At 35.0% G+C, this 19919-nt stretch overlaps 1 protein-coding gene across 3 annotated transcripts in view; it reads left to right on the top strand.

Moving 5' to 3' along the window:
- The window catches only part of STPG4 (sperm-tail PG-rich repeat containing 4), a 46378-nt gene that overhangs the window by 6485 nt on the left and 19974 nt on the right, over positions 1-19919 (top strand). For all 3 annotated transcript variants that reach the window (XR_007950313.1, XM_051975222.1, XM_051975221.1), the window contains exons 3-6: positions 4140-4199; positions 6053-6313; positions 11613-11677; positions 11918-11972. Coding sequence is in view for 2 of the 3 variants with exons in the window: in XM_051975222.1 (XP_051831182.1) it covers positions 4140-4199; positions 6053-6313; positions 11613-11677; positions 11918-11972 (441 nt within the window). In the remaining variant the exon portion in view is untranslated. The remainder of the gene's footprint in view (positions 1-4139; positions 4200-6052; positions 6314-11612; positions 11678-11917; positions 11973-19919) is intronic.

Raw genomic sequence — 19919 nt, 5'->3', positions numbered from 1 at the left:
AAGCCCTGAAGTTAGTAGGACCTGAGTTCAAATGCAACCTCAAATACTTGCTACCTGTATGGCCCTAGGCAAGTCACTTATCTCCAATTGCCTTCCAACAATAACAACAAAAGAGTTCAAACCATTTATACTTGTTTAATCCTTTATCATTCATAACATTATTATTGGTTACTCTTTTTATGTTTCTCTTAAATCTTCCAGTTAAGCTAAAGATATAATATATAGTATATAGCACTGGCCTTGTTAATCAGGAGTGCTTGGAAGTCTGCTAAGCTCATATCTTTGGCCTTTAGAATATTATATTCCAAGCTCACTGATCCTTTATGGTTGTGGTTACTAAATTATTTGTGATCTTGGCTGGAACCTTGGTTTTTGAGTTCTGTCTTTTTGGCTATTTGTAGCACTTTTATCTTTGACCTGGAAGCTTCTGATTGTGGGTACACTGTTCTTAGAAGTTTTCAATTTGGGATTTCTTTTCAGAGGTGACCAAGGATTCTTTATCTTTCCACATTATTCTGTTTCTAAGAGATCAAAGAAGTTCTCTTTTAAGATTTATTGAAATATAATATTTTAGCACATTTTTTTTGGTGGTGGTTTTTAGATAGTCCAATGATTCTTGCATTTTCCCCCCTCAAATCTGTTGTACAGATAAGTTTTAAATATGAAACACCTTACATTTTCTTTTATATTTGTAGCCTTTTCACTTTGTTTCACTATTTCTTATTATTTCATTGATTAATTAGCTTCAATTTTGTCCATTCTAATTTTCAGGAATTTTGTTGTTTTAGGAATGTTTTGTATTTCTTGTGCCATGCTATAAAATTCCCTTTTCATTTTTTCTTCAATAGATTTATTTTCCAGTTTTTTCCTTTAGTATTTATTTATTGATAAAAAAGATTTTTAGGTGTTTTGTGTTTTTTGATTTTTTAGCACTCTACTTAGAATTTTAATTAAGTTGGCCAAACCATGGTTTTTCATTTGGTTTACTTTTAGATGTGAACATCTTCATCACCATGAAAATTTTTTTTTAATAATGAGATTCAATTTTCTTTGTTGTTTGTTTATTTTCAGTGAATACTAAGTGCCTACCCTACTATGTGCTAAGCCCTGGGGGTACAAAAAGAAATACAAGACAACCTCTGCCTTTTTTAAAAATAGGTTTTATTGACAGAACACATGCCAGAGTAATTTTTTACAGCATTATCCCTTGCATTCACTTCTGTTCCGATTTTTCCCCTCCCTCTCTCACCCCCTCTCCCAGATGGCAAGCAGTCCTTTACATGTTAAATAAGTTACAGTATATCCTAGATACAATATATGTGTGCAGAACCGAACAGTTCTCTTATTGCACAGGGAGAATTGGATTCAGAAGGTAAAAATAACCCGGGAAGAAAAACAAAAATGCAGTTTATATTCATTTCCCAGTGTTCTTTCTTTGGGTGTAGCTGCTTCTGTCCATCCTTGATCAACTGAAACTGAACTAGCACTCTTTATCGAAGAGATCCACTTCCATCAGAATACATCCTCATACAGTATCGTTGTTGAGGTATATAATGATCTCCTGGTTCTGCTCATTTCACTTAGCATCAGTTCATGTAAGTCTCGCCAGTCCTCTCTGTATTCATCCCGCTGGTCATTTCTTACAGAACAATAATATTCCATAACATTCATATACCACCATTTACCCAGCCATTCTCCAATTGATGGACATCCATTTATTTTCCAGTTTCTGGCCACTACAAACAGGGCTGCCACAAACATTTTGGCACATACAGGTCCCTTTCCCTTCTTTAGTATTTCTTTGGGGTATAAGCCCAATAGAAATACTGCTGGATCAAAGGGTATGCACACTTTGATAACTTTTTGAGCACAGTTCCAAATTGCTCTCCAGAATGGCTGGATGTGTTCACAGTTCCACCAACAATGTATCAGTGTCCCTGTTTTCCCACATCCCCTCCACATTCTTCATTGTCTTTCCCTGTCATTCTAGCCAATCTGACAGGTGTGTAGTGGTATCTCAGAGTTGTCTTAATTTGCATTTCTCTGAACAATAATGACTTGGAGCATCTTTTGGCTAGAAATAGTTTTAATTTCTTCATCTGAGAATTGTCTGTTCATATCCTTTGACCATTTATCACTTGGAGAATGGCTTGATTTCTTATAAATTAGAGTCAATTTTCTATATATTTTGGAAATGAGGCCTTTATCAGAACCTTTGACTGTAAAACTGTTTTCCCAGTTTATTGTTTCCCTTCTAATCTTGTCTGCATTAGTTTTGTTTGTACAAAAACTTTTCAATTTGATATAATCAAAATTTTCTATTTTGTGATCAATAATGATCTCTAGTTCTTCTTTGGTCATAAATTCCTTCCTCTTCCACAGGTCTGAGAGGTAAACTATCCTATGCTCTTCCAATTTATTTACAATCTCATTCTTTATGCCTAGGTCATGAACCCATTTTGACCTTATCTTGGTGTACAGTGTTAAGTGTGGGTCAATGCCTAGTTTCTGCCATACTAATTTCCAGTTTTCCCAGCAATTTTTGTCAAATAATGCATTCTTATTCCCAAAACTAGGGTCTTTGGGTTTGTCAAACACTAGATTATTAAAGTTATTGGCTGTTTTGTCCTTTGAACCTACCCTATTCCCTTGATCAACTAGTCTATTTCTTAGCCAATACCAGATGGTTTTAGTAACTGCTGCTTTATAATATAATTTTAGATCTGGTACAGCTAGGCCACCTTCATTTGATTTTTTTTTTCATTAATTCCCTTGAAATTCTTGACCTTTTGTTTTTCCATATGAACTTTGTTGTTATTTTTTCTAGGTCATCAAAATAGTTTTTTGGGAGTCTGATTGGTATAGTGCTAAATAAATAGATTGTTTAGGTAGTATTGTCATCTTTATTATATTTGCTCACCCAATCCAAAAGCATTTAATATTTTTCCAATTGATCAGATCAAACTTAATTTGTGTGGAAAGTGTTTTATAGTTTTGGCCATAAAGTTTCTGATTTTTCCTTGGCAGATAGATTCCTAAATATTTTATACAATCGGTAGTTACTTTAAATGGAATTGCTCTTTGTAACTCTGTTGGGTTTTGTTAGTGATATATAAGAATGCTGATGACTTATGTGGGTTTATTTTGTATCCTACCCCATCACCTCTTGATAGATTTTGCAGTAACCTCTCTGTCCCCATACTAATCCATCCTCTACATAGCTGCCAAAGAGATTTTCCTAAAGTCCAGGTATGGCCATGTCATTCCCTACTTAATAAACCTCAGTAACTCCCTGTTACATTAAGGATGAAATATAAGATCAAATAAAAGGCCAAATATAAATGTTTAGCCTCCACTTTTTGCAGCTTTATTTACTTTACTATCCTTTACATATGCTAGGGTCAATCGAAACTGGTTTTCTTTATATTCCTCATATATGTCATCTCACATCTCTTCTCTGGGACTTTCTTCCCTGTACCTGAAATTCACTTTTTCCTGGCTTCCAGTTCTAAAAATCCCCAGCTCCCTTCACGACTCAGTTCCAATGTCACCTTCTACATGAAATCTTTTCTGATCTCCCCATATTGCTTCATATCTATTTTGCCCTGTGTCTACCTGGACTATGTAGTAAGCTCCTTTCTATCCTGTAGCAGTATCTAGCACATAGTAGATGCTTAGTAAACTTGATTAATATGCTGTTATTAGCTCATACCATGATTTCTTAGCTGTAAATATAATTATAATACCACCTTGTGTTTATACAACTGCTTTCTTCCTAAGAATCCAAAGCATCCTCATGGTTAAGATTTCCTTCCAGCATGCCCTTGCCATAGAAACAATGGAAAGGTAAATTACCAACATTTTACCAATAGAAATTTTAAAACAAAAAGAAAAATTAAGATTCAGAGCAAAATGTAAGTAAATACTTCTCTCAAGGAAAAATTTTTATGTAATGTTGATTTTGGTATAAAGATTAAAAGTACAAAAGTACTTTTTTTTGTTTTCATGAAACTAATAATCTGTTTAAATACATTTTATAAATTATAGATAATTTGAGGTAATCATCACTCAAATACATATCTACATATTCATATATGCATACACACAAATATATGTAACTAATCTGTTTTTATTACTAGAAAGTAAGAATAAAAGAACCCCCAGATCAGAGAGAATCATGGTGGCGAACAACACTAAAAGTATGTATATTTCAATTTTTCTTTATTATTCTTTATTTTTGTATTAAACTGCATGAAAGAAGGAATTATCCATATCTATCAGTCATATTATACACTCATTTCAGTAAAGCCATAGGAATTAGAAATACAAATTTAATTTAATTTTCACATAAAATTCTGAAAAGTAAAGCAAATCAGCAGGATTCTAGGAATCATTGTCATATCCAAAAATTTTATCCTGGTACTTGGTAGTTGGGGATACCAGGTGGCTAGGGAGAGGGCAGACCCTGGGATCCCAGAAACATAGTGAAAGAGTTCCTATTTCACTCAGAACACTTGGTCCCTCCTCCATGCTACCATCATTGTTATTTCCTTCCTACAAATCCCTTGATGACATTAGTCTTTTCCTTCCCCAAAATTCAGAGGAAAACCCAGAAAGTTTGGAAGCTTGGTGGTAATGTCCTGTAGGTGCTGAACTTAAAAACAGACTGATTTGATGGGGACCTAAGGAATGGGTTATATAGTGAGACGCCCAGATTTAGGTATGACATGGAGGTTAGGAAGGAAGGGAAATGGAGAAAGACCTTGAGAGATGACAACACGATTTTAGGGGTTAAAGCCTAAAGAGATTGCGGAGACTAGGGCTGTATACTGTCATTAATTTGTGCAAGTATATATTTTTAAAAAAGAGAAGTTTCCAACAACAGCAGGATTAGAAGGACCATATCTAAGGAAAATAAACTACAAAGAATTGGCCACTAGTAAGTTTTACTTCATGAAAGAGAATTTTGATTCCTTAACTTTAGGACTGGCTTCCAAATGCAAAACAAATTTGGGAAGACTAGCTTTACAACATATTGAGATGATGCTTCCAGACCATGATATAACCCAAACTAGAGGAAAGTAGTATTTCATAAAAGGGTATTTTGCCCTTTTTGTTTGTATCTTCTTGTTTGATCTTTATAATTTTTTTCAGATTTTTTTAGCCATTTTTTACAGGATCAGATCTCAGTATATCAAGGACTTGTAATTTTGTTGACTATAGGTCACAACTTGGGGCTTAGTGAATTTAAGTGCCTCCTCCATGATCACAGTTAGTAAGGGTTCGAGGTGAGATTTGAATGCAAGTCTTCCCTGCTCTAAAACCAGCCCCAGCTTCTACTAAATAGTGCCACAATAATAATGTTGATTTTTAATAATCCCTGAGAAAGAGGTAGAAAGGGGAGGGAGGAGTAGCACATTTGAGTCTGAGCAGATGGAGAATCTTGCAGGTTTGTCTTATGGAGTAAGTGGAATTAGTCAATAAGCATTTATTTAGTATTTACTATAAGCCAGGGGCAGTGCAAAGTGCTGAGAATACAAATAAAAGCAAAAACAGTTCTGGTCCGTAAGGAGGGGAAAACAAAATATAAATAATGAGGCTCATACAAGATGTATAAAAAGTAAATGCAAGCCAGTCTGAAAGGGGAAAGCATTTCCAGCTAGGGGAACCAGGGAGGGCCCCCTACAGAAAGTCCATTTGGAGCTGACTCCTGAAGATAGCCCTCCATGATTTTAGAGCTCTCCCCCTAACCCCATGTGAGGGAGGGGATTCAGAAGATCCTTAGCCCTTCTGCTGGCAGAATGGAGGGGATGTCCAGTCCCTTTCCAGTCTGTCGGTCACAGTGGGGTTTGGTGGAGTACTGGACCTGCTAAAACTTTTTTACAACAAGCATTTCAGAAATAAAATCACCAGGGGCCAGCTACCTCAAAGTCTAGTTGTGGCAAGAGTTTTGGGGTGAGATCACAGTATTCCATAAAAGCACTCAATGAGAAAGGAAGAAAGATACAAGCAACTACAAAATGATCTCAGAATCAACATTGCTTTTCAACAGGAAACTCCCATACCAGGCACCTACACAGTGCGAGACTTTCTTGAAGAATCCCAGTTAAACCCGGTGAACATTACCTACAATTTTAAAAATGAAGGTCGGAACAAAGTATCTTTGCTGGAGCTGACAAGGGACACAACACTGCCCGACACACCCAAGTACATGCCTCCTGACTTCGTGGAGCTGGTCAATAGGCAGATGGCTTCTTACTCGTTCAAAGACACCCCAAGGCAAAGCCCCAGCTCCCTGTGTATGAAAGATAAGGTAAAGGCCCATCCCAGCGTCGTCTCTGGGGGCGAGTCTCTGGGTGACCCTGGGAGAGCCCTCACCAGTCTCCATGGAAATCACGTTCCTTAGAGAGCAAGCTTTTGATTTTTGTTTTCTGCTTCAAATTTAGTTACCAGGGTGACTGTCTGAGGAAAGAAGTGGGGAGGTCTATGTTCAGAAGTGAAAGAGGCATTGACAAAAGTATTAATATGAATTAATTAATGATTAAGGACAAAAGGCATGAATAAAAATATAATTAAGGGATTTTACAAAAGAAGTCAAGCAGTGAAGTATCAGTGCAGTCATGATCTCCCCTTTGGGGGCTCCCCTGGGAAGCCTGCTGACCACTTTGATCATGGGAGGATCCAGGCTCTCTTGTCTCTGTATAAATAAAATAAAGGGCTTTCTGGCCCTTTAATCTCTTCAGTACAATTTAGACACTTACCCTCTTAATTTTTTTATTATAGCTTTTTATTTCCAAAACATGTGCATGAGTAATTTTTCTACATTGACCCTTGCAAAACCTTCTATTCCAACTTTTCCCCTTCCCTCCCCCCCACCTCTCCTAGATAGCAGATAGTCCAATACATGTTAAATATGTTAAAATATACGTTAAATCCAATATATGTATACATATTTATACAGTTATCTTGCTACACAAGAAAAATCTTACCCTTTTATTTTAAACAATTACTTTTATATGCCAAATTATTTCTATTGGTATTAATCAATCTGATTTTAACAATGACCTTATTATTCCTTTCTTTTTAAAGAATTATCTAGATAGGCTATATAATCTGGAAGAAGGCCTGGCCTGACAAGCAAAGACGAAATAAACTTGTATTAAGCCTTCCCACATAACAGGCAGTGTGAGAAGCACTTTATAAATATTATCTCAAGAAGGTTAGGGGCTCATCCCAAATCATAATTCTGAGGACCTGCTTGATACCCTAACCAGTGGTCTTTCCCCTAAACCAAATAGCTGCATCCAGTCATCTTTTCAATTTATTTTTTAGAAAGCATTTGTCAAAATTTGTCAGGTAAAATAACTATATGTGTTTTCCTGATTTTTTAAAAGCTATATTTGAATGATATAATAGCATCATACACACACACACACACACACACACACACACGCACATATGTATATATACACACATATACATACATGTATAACAGTACTGACAGTATATATACACACACACACACATATATACATACATACACTGTATATAGACATACAGTTTTTGCAGTGCCCAAAGATTTGCAAATCAATTTTCTTACTTTATTTCATTTAGTCCTTACAACAGCCCAATGAGATAGGTACTCTTATTATAGCCATCTTATGGAAGATTAAACTGATGTTAAAAGAAGGTAAAATAAGCAGTCCAAGGTCACATAAGAGAATATCTAAGATAGGATTTCAACTTGAGTTTTTTAAAATTCCAAATCTAACACTCAAGCCATTTCTCAATAGATCCATTGATGACCTTCACTGAAGCCGTAGTTTGAGGTTTTATTTTGGTTTTGAAGATGATTCTGAGTTCTCTAGAGCAGTTTTATGAAACTCACATAAAAATTGGGTCCACCAAACCATACATAAATCCCTGAGGGCTGCAGACTTACTTAGAAAAGCTCTTTATCTATGGTCTGTATTTTCATTCAGCTCTACCAAATATTCCCCACCCACCCACCCACCCAGGGCCTTCTTGTATTTGGTGCTCTAGAGCCTTTGGCAGGTCCAAGTTCTATGATCTGAGAACCCTCTTAGCTATACCTAAGGGATAGTTACTAGGACTCTTTTTTATTTTTTTAATCATGGCTTCACTACTTCTATATAAAAACCCTAAAGGGATTTGTATTAGGTGATATGTATTAGATATATTTTGGGTGGGAGAATAACTATATTGATGAAATCCCAGAGCCGTAAAATATTGAAGTACTATATCATGGGGTAGAACTTTTAGATATTCAACTCAGTCTCTTTTTCCATACATAAACAACATCAATAATTTTGGCTTTGTTAGCAGAACTCACACAAAATAATGTGTGACCATTCATAATTGAAAAAGTCAGGTTCATAATAACTTAGGAAGTTTTCATAAGCACGACCAATTAAATCTCAGATCAGTCAATAAACATTTATTAAGCACCTACTGTGGGCCAGGAACTGTGCTAAGTGGTGAGATACACAAAGAGGCCCTCAAGGATTTCACATTCTAATCAGATTTCATCCTATGTAGTTACTGGAGACTCTAGATCAGGGAATGTATTTTTTTAATTAACACAAATTGGAGAAAAGCAAATGGCAAACAGAATATATGAAATAGCATCATTTCAAGCAAAGTAGCACAATCTATAAACTTGCTCCTGGATAGCCAAGGCTGGTGGATCACTTGATTTGGATTTCTAATAGACAATAGTGATGGGGTGTCCAGTACTAAAATGATGAGTCTCCAGGACCTGGGAGCTTTCTAAGGAAAAACAAACTAGGTCAAGTTGGAAACACAGCAAGTCAAACTTCCATGCTCATTAGCGGCATGCGAGGGCCTGCAGCACTTCCAGCATGGGTGACTTAGAGTCAAAAAAAGAAAAAGAAAAAAAAAATGCATCACAAGGTCACATTGAGTGTACTAATGGAAATTCAGGGTTGTGAATAACTGACTTTTCTCTTTGCCTTGTAAGTTCACAAATGTGATGTGGTACGGGCAACATTCAGCCGCTCATTCTCCTTTTATTATTTGAGTCTGTATTGCTTCCTACAAAGTCTTCTCTCCTTCTGTAAGCTTAGTATGTTTCCTCTGTAGTTAGACACTTTTTCTTGGTGTGCAATCACTTCAGTAATGGCCTATTTCAATGGCACTTGAACTACTGGGCCATGGTTTAGATCTCTCCATATCTCACCACTTAATGTTAAATAAAACTTCTAGGTATTGTCATCAGACCATTAAGACACTTCCATTTGCTGAATGAATATTTCTTATTTAATTTTATGCCTCAATGATCTGCACTCAGCTCTTTGAGTCACACAGACTTCTCTGTGGGTGATCTTTCCAGCTCTAGCCAGGGTTGAGTTCTGGAATGGCTTCTTAACTTTCTGTGGATCCCTTCTTGTTCCCTGCTATCTTCCACCCACTTGTCACTTCTCTCAGTTCCTCCCTGAGCCTTAGATTGCCATTCTGTTCTGCATCTTTTTATGTTTATATTTCCCTTACAGCAAGTAAAGCAAAAGACAAACACAAAATATTTGACATGTCATAATGTAAAACCCAGTGGAACACGTCTGTAATCATTCTTGCAGCTGAGATTCTTCCTATTTATATCCCTAGCATAGTACCTGGCACCTAGCAGGCATCTTATTAAATAAATATTTGTGGATTCAAAGTTTTGAAAAGACTAATGTTGAAGAATTGTCCACACATAAGTTTTGAAAAATAAAAACTTGATTTAATAAAAAATTTTTAAATTAACTTTTAAAAAGTTAATTAATTTTAATTAATTATAAAAATTTAGTTTAATAAAAATTTTAAATTTAAAGAAATATTTTAAAAATGTTAAAAATTGTTTTAAAATAAAAAATACTCATGGATTAATTATTTGATTACTAGATTATGAGCTTCTTGAAGAAAGAGACATAAAGTCTTATCTCTGTCAGCATGTAGCACAGTACATTTCCTACAATAAGTAGATGCTGAATAGATAAATATTTGTTGGATAAACATTATTCCAAAGCACCTCTTCAACTAGGCCTTTTCTGAATTCATATAAACCCCACGTGATTTTAGAAGTAATGATTGACCCTGAGGTCTGTGAACACAATTAACATTACTTCATTAATTATCTAGGTTAATAACTAATTCTGCTATGCTTTATTTATGGTTCCCAGTTATGGCAAGACCTCTGGGTATCTGCCTGTAAAACCTGATTAGAAACATTAATTAGCTGAGATGGAGTGTTTCCATGGTTTACACTGCCCAATTCCTCATCATCATTGGACTATGGAAGCACAATTGTGCTAAGAATTCTATAGGAGAAGTGGAAAATCATGGAAAATCCCACACCAAAGCAGGAAGTTAATCGTGTGACTGCATATACTGAAAATGCAATCATGAAGCACAGGGAAATGGTCTCTATCTTTGGACAACTCAACAAACCATGGAAAAAGAAGGAAAAGAAACCATTTTTGCAGCCAATGCCAAATAAAAGAGGAGAGGTATCGGATGCTCTTAATGAGCTCCAACCTTTTTTTTTTTTTTTAAATCAATTTTAGCAGTGTTTACTAAAATCCTCGCCCATATATCTGGACATTTCCAAGATTCTTCATTAAAAAAGTCTTACTTAATTGCTGACTGTATGAGAATAAACACTTGTTTTATCTTTAAAGATATTATATCCCAAATCAATGTTTCTTTAGAGTTTGTATTATCAAGGAAATAATAAGCTAGGACAATTTAAAATTAAATTAAAATTTTAAAAATAAAATTTTAAATTAATTTATATTTACTTTGATCATATCGCTCCTGCAAAATCTACATCTGGGGCCAGAAATGTATATCACTTTATAAAGAGTAGCTATGTGATGTCAATTGTTTATATGGACAATGCTTGCATATCTGAAGATATGGCCCACATATTTGAAAATCTGATTTAGAAGGGGGGGAAAAACACTTTAGAGGATAATTTTGAATTTTAGAAGAAATACTACAATAGAATCTCTTTAATAATAGCCTTTTTAGTATGCCTAAAGTATTCATTTTCTAATAATTTGACATATATAGATATATGTCTCTTTTATGATCTCAGGGACACAATTATTCCATAAAATGTGATAAACTCCAATTGAACAACCATAAAAAAGAAACAGTATATGGGATAGACTTCTGAGCTTTGAACCAGGAAGAACCTGATTTAGCTCCTACCTCTAGCAATGGCAACGGCCAAATAACTTAACTTTTCTCAGCCTTCAATCTGGAGACTTTTCTTCTATTCTGTAGAGACTTTTGATGTGAATTGAAGGGTATTCCCATACTGATAAAAATATGAATAATTAATGACATGAAACAGTATTTTAGATACTGTCTTTGAAGATGCAGTTTGAAAAAATTAAACACAGCTTTCTTAAATGGCTGAAATGGGAAAATTAATTATAAAAGAATTATGATCTTGAGATAAAAGACAAATGACAACAAAAGAATTTTAAGACTTGTGTGAATGTTATTATATATTATAAAATTTAATCTACTATAATTATGTTATTATTATTAGAATATTGTTAATCTATGTTCATGTCTTGTAGAAAATTGATATTGCACCAGGACAATATGATATTGTTTCAGCACCAGTTCCCAAGTTCCTTTCCAGGTAACCATTATTTATTATCATCAAGTTAATTATTTCATATATATAATTAACCTCTCTAAAAACTCCACAAGAACAATAATAATGATTTTAAAATTTCAATTCTAACAAGCATAATATTTCTTCAACCTTTATTATAATAATATGAAGGAATTTTAATATTTCTCAAGAGATAGAAATGAAATTGTTGGCTAAAAGAAAAGTAGCTTTGTAAAATGATATATTGCATTTTTTAAAATACAGGCACTGTGTATTCCGTTCTGCAGTCCAAAGGTTTCCAACACATTATTTTATTCCAGTAAGTACAATTACTATTATTTTTTTGATAACTATTCATTCTTGTTTTAAAAAGAATGGTTTTCAGCTACACCCAGCGAAAGAACACTGGGAAATGAGTGTTGACCACAACATAGCATTTGCACTCTTTCTGTTGTTGTTTGCTTGCATTTTTGTTTTTCTTCCCAGGTTATTTTTACCTTCTTTCTAAATCTGATGTTTCTTATGCAACAAGATAACTGTATAATATGTATATATATATGTGTGTGTGTGTGTGTGTGTGTATGTGTATATATATATACACACACACACACATATATATATATATATATATATATATATATATATATATATCTTGTATTTAATATATACTTTAACATGTTTAACATATATGGGACTGCCTGCCATCTGGGGAAGGAGGTGGGGGGAAGGAGGGAAAAAAATTGGAACAGAAGGTTTTGCAAGGGTCAATGTTGAAAAATTACCCATGCATATGTTCTATCAATAAAAAAACTATTTTAAAAAAAGAATGGGTTTTAATACACAGCTGATCCTTTTAAGCATTATCATAGGATGTTAGAGCTGGAAGAGATCTTAAATATAATCCAACACCTTCATTTTATATTTGAAGACACTCGAGTCCCCTTGAGGGTAAGTATCCTGCCAAAAAGGCCTACAGATAGTGAGTGGCAGAGCTGGGGAGTAGAGTCTGGTTTCCTCATTTCCAGCTCAGTGCTATTTAAAGAAAAATACTTTGCGAATGAAGCAGATAGCAAGTGGATGCTATTCTTTGATTTAATGCTGAAAATAAATTGAAGATTTCAATAAATCTTGAATTATTTGTAATAAATTAGGAGGTTAAGTAGCAAAGATTATTCAGGAAATAAGTAAAGAATGCCTGATTTCTTTATTTTCAGGACTTTAACAGTACTTTTTCTGTCTCCTAAAATTTCTACTTATGTTAGTAAATTGTGGCTAAAATATATAGGTTCTGATAAAGTTGAATAAAGATAAGTAAAAACTAATATTTTAATAATAAATCAAAATACTATTAATATTCATGGTAGTTCAAATAAAGGAATAAGAATAGGAGACTATAAAATTAATAAAGCTATTGACTTTTTTTTTCATTTGTGGGAGAAGTGCTATATTTATCTGAATATGTATAATATATTAGAATATACAAGTAAAGGACAGAACAGATGTAATTAAAAGGATTTGAATTCCAAGTCAGGTAAAGAGAAAAAATATGATTGTTTTAAATAGTACTAGATCTCTTAGGATGAGCTTTATCATAGAAATGGAATAAACCATCACAGAACCAGTCCTGGGAATCTTTGAGAAGAAATTATAGATATAGTGAGGACAGATAGATAGATTTTTATATCTAGCTATATACACAAATATATATGTCTATATCTATATCTATACACACAAATATATATATCCAGTGGGTAAAATATTAGGTCCGGAGTGGGAAAGATTCATCTTCCTGAATTCAGATCTGGCCTCAGACACTTACTAGAGTGGGATTCTGGGAGAGTTGCTTAATCCTTTTTGCCTCAGTTTCCTCATCTGTAAAATCTGCTGGAGAAGGAAATGAAAGTCTACTCCAGAATCTTTGCCAAGAAAACCCAAATGGGTCACAATGAGATGGACGTGACAAAAAACAACCACCATAGCCACTGACTGCCTACATCCCTGTTGGTCTTTTAAAAAAAACAATTTTAAATCGAGGTAGGAGCTCTCTCTCAGAGAACCAGTTCTGAGAGTAGAGAAGCAGCCAGCCTGAGAGGAAATCATGCTCTGGGAAAGGAAGAATTTTCTTTGTCTTTCCCTCTCCCCTGGTCAGCCATGACATCCTCTACTATCGGGGAGAAACCCCAGGAAGCCCAGGGGAGGCTAGCCATCCCCCAACCTGGCTTTGCCTTTTGGCTGCTTCTGGACCTTCTCATCCTGCCCAGAACAACTGAAATCCTCATCTTGTCTTCAGGCTCAGCTGGGATGCTCCTTGCTCCATGATGCCCTCCCTTGCTGGGAGTTCTCTCTCTTAAATTTCCAGAGAGTCCTTTTTCTGACTCCTCTCCTTTGTCTCCATTACATTCTACCTTGTATGTAGCACACTTGTTTGCCCCACCTCAATTAGGTGGTAAGCTCCTTAGGGACAGAGGCTATATCGCTTTTAAATTTCACATTCCCCATCACCTGACACAGTATATTACACAATATAAGTGTTTTACAAATGTTGTTGAGTTGATTTCATTTGTTAAAAGCAATTTGTAAACTGAAAAACACTATATAAATTGTAAGTTATTATTGCTTTTATTATAATGTACCTTCAGAAACAGAATGGGAGTTGAATAGGATCCCAAAGTTATTTTGAAGGCACAATTCAATTGTGTTTGTGTACTTATGGACAAAAGAACTTTAAAAATCCATAAGCACATAATTGTTTTTCTTTTTAAAATGGGACAGGCTTTTCTCTAATTTTCCAATTCTTTTCATCCAATTAATCCTAAATATGATATCCAATTGGCATTTACTATGTTGCATTCCTACTGCAATCTGGTCATTTAAACTGCACAATTTATAACCTTGTGTGGACGTGGACAGGTTGACATCTAAATAGAGACACACTTGCTATTTTGTCTCCACAGAGACCTCCAAGAGAGGTCTCTCTCCAGAGACCATCCAGTTTGCCAGATAGGATTTGTTGAAGCATAAATATTACTTTTATCCTTCTTTATATACTGGGGGAAAGATATTCAAAACCCAGTTCCCAATCCCTTCTCACTCTGTCATCCATGCATGTAGGGGGAAAATATCCATAATTGCTCATTTGAAGGAATGGCAGGAAGTTGAAATAGACTGTTTTAGGCTCATTCTTGAAGGGTATTCCCTGAGTATGAAATAGATGTTAGCACTGAATTTGAAAATTCTCTAAGCTCTCCTTTGTGTCTGGGACCCGGGGATCACACACACACACACACACACACACACACACACGTATGTATGTAATACTATAATATAGTTTCTAAGATATTTTGCATATATATTATATTTATACTATATTATAATTTCTAAAGTATTTAGTTCACAAATGTGCAATAAGATTTTATTAGGTAGAACTGATACTTCAGTTGTTGGTTGCTACTTGGAATAGTCTCTCATTCCCTGGGGATGAAACCCTGCCTTTAATGCATACTGTCTAGGTGACCATAGACAAGTGTCTTATCTTCTCAATGCAGTGGCAGATTTCTAAAACTTTTAAGTTTATAAGGAGGAGGAGGAGGAGGAGAAAGAAGAAGGAGGAAAAGAAGAAGAAAGAAGAAGGAGGAAGAGGAGAAAGGAAGATGAAGAGGAGAAAGAAAAAAGAAGAGGAATAAGAGGAGGAGGAGGAGGAGGAGGAAGAAAGAGGAGAAGAAAGAAGGAGGAGGAGGAGTAAAGAGGAAGATGAAGAGGAAGAGGAGAAAAGAGGAGGAAGCGAAGGAGGAGAAAAGAGGAGAAAGAGGAAGAGGAGGAAGAAGAGAAGGAGAAGGAGGAGGAGTTGTTATAGGGAGTTTCCTCATTCAGAATTTTTGTCAAGTTGTGATCTCACTTGAGATCTTCTTGGCAAAGACTGTACTATTTCTCAAGCTCATTTTACAGAGAAGGAAACGGAGGCACACAAGGTAAAACGCCTTGCTCAGGGTCACACAGCTAGTTTAGTGTCTAAGGCCAGATAGAATCTCAGGTCTTCCTGTCTCCAGGCTCACCCTCCCAGGGGTCATCAAACTACAGCCACGGGCCAGATGCGGCAGCTGAAGACGTTTATTCCCCTCAGTCAGGACTATGAAGTTTCTTTATTTAAAGGCCCACAAAACAAAATTTTTGTTTTTACTATAGTCTGGCCCTCCCACAGTCTGAGCCAGGACAGTGAACTGGCCCCCTATTTAAAAAGTTTGAGGACCCCTGCATCCACTGTGTTACTAAGTGCCCATCTAGGAGTTTCCTTTCATATGAATGAAATTGGCAGTCCAGTCCCTATCCTCATCTCTATTTTGCTATTTATTGCTGTCATGGATATCCGAAGTAGGAATTTATGAAGCCAAAGTTTGAAGAAATAAGCTGAGAAGCTAGAAACAGTGTTTCTCCTAATTCGGGGGTGTGTAAATTTAGCCTTTCAGAACTTGTTTTTTTTCCTCATAAGCATCAAGGCTGCTAAGAGGGCAGTCATGGGTTCTGAGGCTACCTGGCTTGGGCTGTGTGAATTGATAAGGCAGCCTTTACAATACCTTTCTTATGGATGCTCATAATACCCATATGCTTTCTCTCTCTTACAAAATAATGAGTCATTTGAGCATAGAACTCATGTCTCACTATTCCTGTGAGGCAGGATCATAGTATGAAAGTGGCCTGGACTTATCTAAAGATCAAAGTTAAAATTTTAACACTGACAATAGCCGAATAATCTTAAATAAATCATTTAACTCTTCTAATTTTTAATTAACTTGACATAAAACAAAGAAATGTGGATGCTCTTTACTTACAAAGATTGTTGTGAAGGCCAAATGAGATAAAATGTGTAAATATTAATCTAATAAATTATCTAATAAGTATATTATGAAGTTAATTGAAAGAACACAGTCAGTGGTTTTTCCATAGAGAGAAACTTTCCGTAGCCCTTAAATAAACAAATGGATCAATTCTCTTCTTTATTCCATTATATTATCTTCCTTTCTTTGTGGGACTTGGTGGAGCAAGGCAGGGGGCAAGGGAGGGGGCCAGAAGAGGTGGCAGGAGGAATAGATATAACCTTTGTGTACCTTAGGAGGCTCACCCCGTGAATGTGACAGATGAAAAATCGTTCTGCCATCTTCTGTTGGTTGCTCTTGTTCATTCTGTGATTAGAATTTAGCTGTATATGAAGGAACTTCAGAGATTTTATTCATCACTTTTGCAGAGCATATTTGTCATGATTGTTTTTTTTTCAGTTCTTTATTAAGAGCAAGATAATAAATGTGTGACACTCTTGATGGGGAAGGGAGCAAAATCTGAGGATTAAAAACTACTTTAGTCATATATAGTAAATTTTTAATGTGAGGCTCTACATGTTTCCCAATACTTGTGTGTTTTTTTATGAAAAACTAATAATGAGGACAGAATTAACAGAAAAAAAAGTTTGTCAATAACTACAAATGGGTTTTATTTGATTTACTACTTGATAACATTTATAGTATAATTATTTAGAAACTGGATATGAGCCCTGCAATGTCCTCTATGAATTTAAATTAATAATGTAAAAGACAGATAATATAAGTAAGCCCAGTAGATATAAACTATTTAAGGGAAGAAATGGTTTGTGTGTGTGTGTGTGTGTGTGTGTGTGTGTGTGTGTCTATGTGTGTTTACATATGTAGCACCTAGCACAGTAACATATAGTAAGCACTAAACAGATATTTATAGAATTAACTTATCCATTAACAAAATGTTAAAAGGAAAAAAAAGCAAAGTTCTACAAATAGAAAGAGCTGTCAAAATGGATTCACTTGATCAGTTTAAATAGATATATGGATATTTTCCCTCCCTGCATATCAGAACATGGCAGTGCTTTTGATGAAGGTTCCTTAAATTGTGGTAGGTCATAGAAGGCTTTGGGGCTCCCATCACCTTCAAAAAAAGAAACAGTCCTTTTTAAATCCTGCAGAAGTAGCTAGCCATTCCTGCTTAGGGGATCACAGGACTCGGATCTGAAGAAAACTTTGATATGTCTGGCTCAGGGGAGATGATGCAGGAACTCTATACAGGAGAAGGTGGTGATAGATAGAGAGCTCTGTGGCTTCCTATCTCCGCATCCCTTCCCTTGCACTAAGGTTTTTTTCCTTCTCAGCCAGACCAGCTCAGCCACCTTCGTGTTATAGTACCAAAAAAAAAAAAAAAAAAAAAAAAAAAAAAAAGCCCAGGGAATGCAAATTAATTTTAATATCAATGAAAAAAAAATATGATTAGGCAGGCAAATCTCAGGCCCAAAATATCTCATAACACATTACAAAGCCAAATGAAACAATTTTTGGATTATTTGCCATTCAGAATAAACCATATTAAGGCTCTACTAAAGTGAATAACTGAAAGTTGGCAATGTTTGGAGTAAATGGATATGAATTATTTGACCTTCGAGGACCATTCCAATTTGATTATTCTAAATAAAATATATTTGAGGATCCAGAATGGACAATTCAGCAAGTAGAAGGACAATTTCAGTGGATAGATCTGGACTGAGCTGCTTTTATATGTTTGTATATACATATATTTATAAAAATGCAACTATGTATGTAAAAGTAGGCCGTTCTAAAATTTTCATATCAATATAAGGTAGATAATTCTAAAATTCTCGTAAATATGAAAATATATTCATATATCTGTATATATGAGTATATACACACAAATGTATACATATATTCATATATATAAATATACAAACACACATATATGTGTATTGTGTGCACATATATATTCAGTATCTATAATAAGCCCAAAAAGAAAAATCTCTTTTAAAGTGGACACAATCTTATCATTAAAGTTGGTATGTCCTATGAGAAACTTAGCAAGCTCAGACCTTGTAGAAGAGCAGTAGAGGGTGTGGGACTCTTTGACAACAGATGATTCTTTAAAGTCCAATCGTAGGCAATTAGAAATGCTTAAAAATACCAAAGGTCTTGGGGAGTTCAGAAATATATTAGTGACATTTTAAAGATGTGTACGGCTGCAATCAAATTATAAAAACCATTCTGACAGTTAATGCCAAGACAGGAAATAACCAGATGGTAATTATGTGAAAAAAGTTATAGCTTTAAATTCCTAATTGTATTTTTGACAGGAGCATATGCAAACATTGTGTTATTAATATAGCCTCATGAGTCTTGGTGCATACAGCTTGAAGTCTGATTAGATTTAATTATCAACTATTGAATCTCCCAGTCCTGAGATCTTTGAAACCAGAAAGAGGATTGAGGAAGGATTTTTATTTTTTAAGATTTTTTTTTAAAGAAAGTTGGTTTCAGTAATTTTGTTACCATACATAAAGAATGTAGCTTCAAAAGTTTTGCTTTCTGACAGATATATTCTCCAGGGGGTAAGGGTAATCCCAAGCAATCATCTTTTTGTCAAAAATAAGAGAGAAATATGATAGAGAGAAAGGGCATTGGGCTAGGAGTCGTAAATTTGTGTTTTTATTTATTTGTTTTTTTTAAGCACGGGTTCTAACATTAGCTTTCTGTGTGAATTTAAGCAAGTCAGTTAACTTCCCTAGCTTCAATTTTCCCTATTGATAAAATGAAGTTGAAAAGACTTTCAACCATCTTAGAATCCCTTCCTGCTATAACATTCTATGATTGGCTCTGTCTAGTAGGATAGCCATAACTATATGTCTGACTCTTCGTGACCATGGCCATAATGTATCAATACTGTCAATACTGGGTTTTCTTGGCAAAGCGATTTGCCATTTCCTTCTCTAGTGGATTAAGGCAAACCAAGATCAAGTAATTTGCCTGGAGCAGCCTCATGCATAAATTGATGAATTTCCTTTCCCTTTTTTAAAATGTACCATAGTGTTGATTCCTTCGCAGAGAAATCATAGCCAACAGCATTATAACTCACAACTGAATGGAGTTTATTTAATGTGTATTTTCTCTGTAAAGCCTCCTTGGGCTGAGGAACACTATACAGCACTTCAGTATGACACTTGGGGGCCATTTTAAACAATGAGATCAGCACAAAAGCACAAAAATGCAAAAACATGGCACTAAATAGACTACAAAAAGATAATTGTTTAACATATGAAATTTGATTTTTTTTTTAAGTTTGAACTGAGTTTTATTACCTGAAGGGTCCTGTGAACTGGTCAAATCAGATAATTTAGTTCTATACAGAGGAGCTCTTACTGACTGCTACAAAGCAGATTCTGTTGTCCCGGGCAACACCTAGTTTGGCC

The sequence above is a fragment of the Antechinus flavipes genome, chromosome 2 (assembly GCF_016432865.1).
Source record: "Antechinus flavipes isolate AdamAnt ecotype Samford, QLD, Australia chromosome 2, AdamAnt_v2, whole genome shotgun sequence".
In the NCBI taxonomy this organism is placed as follows: Eukaryota; Metazoa; Chordata; class Mammalia; order Dasyuromorphia; family Dasyuridae; genus Antechinus; species Antechinus flavipes.
The sequence above is the reverse complement of the archived record's forward strand: the minus strand, read 5'-3'. Positions and strand labels throughout refer to the sequence as shown.